We start from the raw sequence: 2690 nt of genomic DNA, 5'->3' as shown, positions 1-2690 counted from the left end.
TTAATGGTTATTTATATTTATGTCCCTTTAGTTGATTTTTGCAGAGTTTACTTGATATAAACACCTTCACAATTTTAAGGCGTAATGGAACCTCCAGCAGCAGATGGAGACGGTGAGGGAGAGCAGCTGCAGCAATTGAACAGACCCTCTCTGGAAAGAAAGGATCTTTGTGGGCGGAAGGCAGACTCATGGGAAGATGACATAGACAGACAAAGGATTCCTCTGCCCAATGTGAACCACACACTCCATTCCATGTAAATGTTCAGAGTATTTCCTTGCAAAATCTTCATTAGCACTGATTTGAATGATTTTATTGTCACGTGTATTTTATAGCGAAATACAATAAAATAAAATAGTGAAAGGTTTCATTTGTCGTCATAATCCAGTGCCATTTTCAAAATCCAAGAATAAGAGATAATGAAAAGACACAGCTAAGAGAGAAGTACATTCACTCTCAAGCTCCAGATCCACCAGCGCCTCACCAGACCCAATTGATACTTAAGTCGCCGATCATCAAGTGTCATTCTCTGCCGTTCGGCCGATTCACCTGTGCCACGAGCTGCACCAGGCATATCAACGTTGGAGACTATCGCCACGCTCAATGTTACCATGGTGCCCTCCCACCACCGCTTTGCTGCTGCCAGTGCCAGAGACAACCAACAACGATGTCATCGAACCTTAGGCGCCATCTTTCACTGCTGGGCCTACCTCGCTGACATCACCTCAGGGCTCACTCTCCTCCGCACTGGGCTCACCCTCTCCTTCATGCTGGGTTCATTCCCTCCCCCATGGAATGAAGATGATGCTGAATAACTTCAAAGAGACACTGACAAGTTGGCGAAATGGGCAGACACTGATGTCTGACCATTTCCCTTCATGTTTGTACTTACATGAAGTCAGTGGAATAAAGAATCCCTGGTTCATGATTTGGGGCTGTCCATGTGTTCAAATCTCATATTTCATGTGTAGACATCAGGAGTTCACAATGCATCAAGTCTTGGGAGATGAAGTTGAAAGGTGCCTGGGTGAGATGGAGTGGATGGTGGGGGAAACTGAAACTGTCTACGTTTGTGAGGCAAGAGGCTGAAGCTCTCACGGTTCACTAGAGGCTCAGCTATTGGCAGAGAGTGTCCGATTTTTTCATTAAACCGCAGCATACACTCCCCATGTGCATTCCTTTGACACAACGGAGGAAGGAAGCAGTACTTATGATCAATACTTACCTGCCAACAAGTGGAAAACCAAATAGACTTGGGGAAGATTGGGAAAACGTGGTGTTCAACGCAGTGTTACTCTCAACACTGTGCAAGAAAATGTAAAGAAACCCAGGCAGATTGTGAGCTTTGATGACTTTGAGCTGGGTGGGAGGAAAAACTGGGAGGAGGATGCAGAGATGCTTCCATGTGATTTAGACAAGTACAGTGAGTGGGCAAATGCATGACAGATGCAGTATAATGTGGATAAATGTGAGGCTATCCACGTTAGTCGCAAAAGCAGAAAGCGGATTATCATCTGAATGATAATAGCTTGAGACATGGGGAGGTGCAAGAAGACATTGTACAGCAGTCACTGAAAGTAAGCTTGCAGGTGCAGCAGGCGGTGACAAAGGCAAATGGTATAGGACTAGATCCCAATGTAGTGATCTGCCACAAACCCTAGATACCTTGGAAGGTACCAGTCCTGATAAGAAGCTGAGAAGGTTGCTTTGAGTAAATGCTGGACATTATTTCAATTCTTATCAATTGCTCAGATCAAAGACAAGAGAATTCTGCCACTGGTGTGGACTCAAACATTCTAGTAATTGCAACACGATTGATCCTGCTAAGCACACAACTGCTTAGCAAACAGGCACTGTGTAGTCGCTGGGCTGGAAACTTTCAAGCAGATTTGGGTATAACAGATCCTCCAGCAGCACGTGGCAATGGTGAGGGAGAGCTACTGGAAGAGTTGATCAGACCCTCTCTGGGAAAAAGAATGTCTCTGGGAGATGGAGTTCTGATGGGAAAAAGGAGCAGACAGACAAAAGCTTCCTGGGCCCAATGTAAATCCAGGCTTCATTCCTTGTAAATTCTCCTTGTTTAACTTATGTTTCCCTTCATGATTACAATGATTTGATGCCAGTGGAATAAAGGATCCTTGATTCATGATCTTTGAGCTATCCATGGATGCAAATTTCATGTTACAACAGCTACTATCAGGCTCTGCTTCCTCCACTCTGGAGGGAAGAGCTCTAACCTCTTCAGTCTTTCAGTCTGGAGACTTGGACTATTGATCCAGAGGCCAGGAGTTGGATCCCAATGTAATAACCTGAGAATTGGAATTCAGTGTCATCTCCCAGTCTGTGTTTAATCCTCCAGCAATGTTAAGATGTATAATATACTTGAGAGCATATTGAAACATCATGTTTCTGGATTTGTGGATCATAATGCAACTAAATACAATGACAGTCAGTGGCCAATAACTCTGCCTAATTTCCTGTCATTCCAGGTATTTTCTGAATGAAAGGAACAATGTTAATGTAATTAAACAACATTAGGGGTCAACTTTCTAGTACCACTACTCGAAAATTAATTCTAATTGGGAAATCATTGAGACTATAATTGTTTCGCCCAGCACTTGGGCTTCTGGTCTGTAAGCTGTCCATCCAAAATGATGAGAAAAACAAGAACGTGAATTAAAATCACTCTCAA

At 43.5% G+C, this 2690-nt stretch overlaps 1 protein-coding gene across 1 annotated transcript in view; it reads right to left on the bottom strand.

The window, feature by feature from the left end:
* LOC109917065 (adhesion G protein-coupled receptor E1-like) overlaps window positions 1–611 on the bottom strand; it is a 47390-nt gene extending 46779 nt beyond the window's left edge. The window contains exon 1 of the mRNA XM_048617824.1: window positions 483–611. Coding sequence (XP_048473781.1) covers window positions 483–611 — 129 coding nt within the window. The remainder of the gene's footprint in view (window positions 1–482) is intronic.
* Window positions 612–2690: the final 2079 nt, after the last annotated feature.

Source organism: Rhincodon typus, chromosome 38 (assembly GCF_021869965.1).
Source record: "Rhincodon typus isolate 14 chromosome 38, sRhiTyp1.1, whole genome shotgun sequence".
Lineage (NCBI taxonomy): Eukaryota > Metazoa > Chordata > Chondrichthyes > Orectolobiformes > Rhincodontidae > Rhincodon > Rhincodon typus.
Note: the sequence above shows the minus strand (reverse complement) of the source record. Positions and strands in the feature narration are given on the sequence as shown.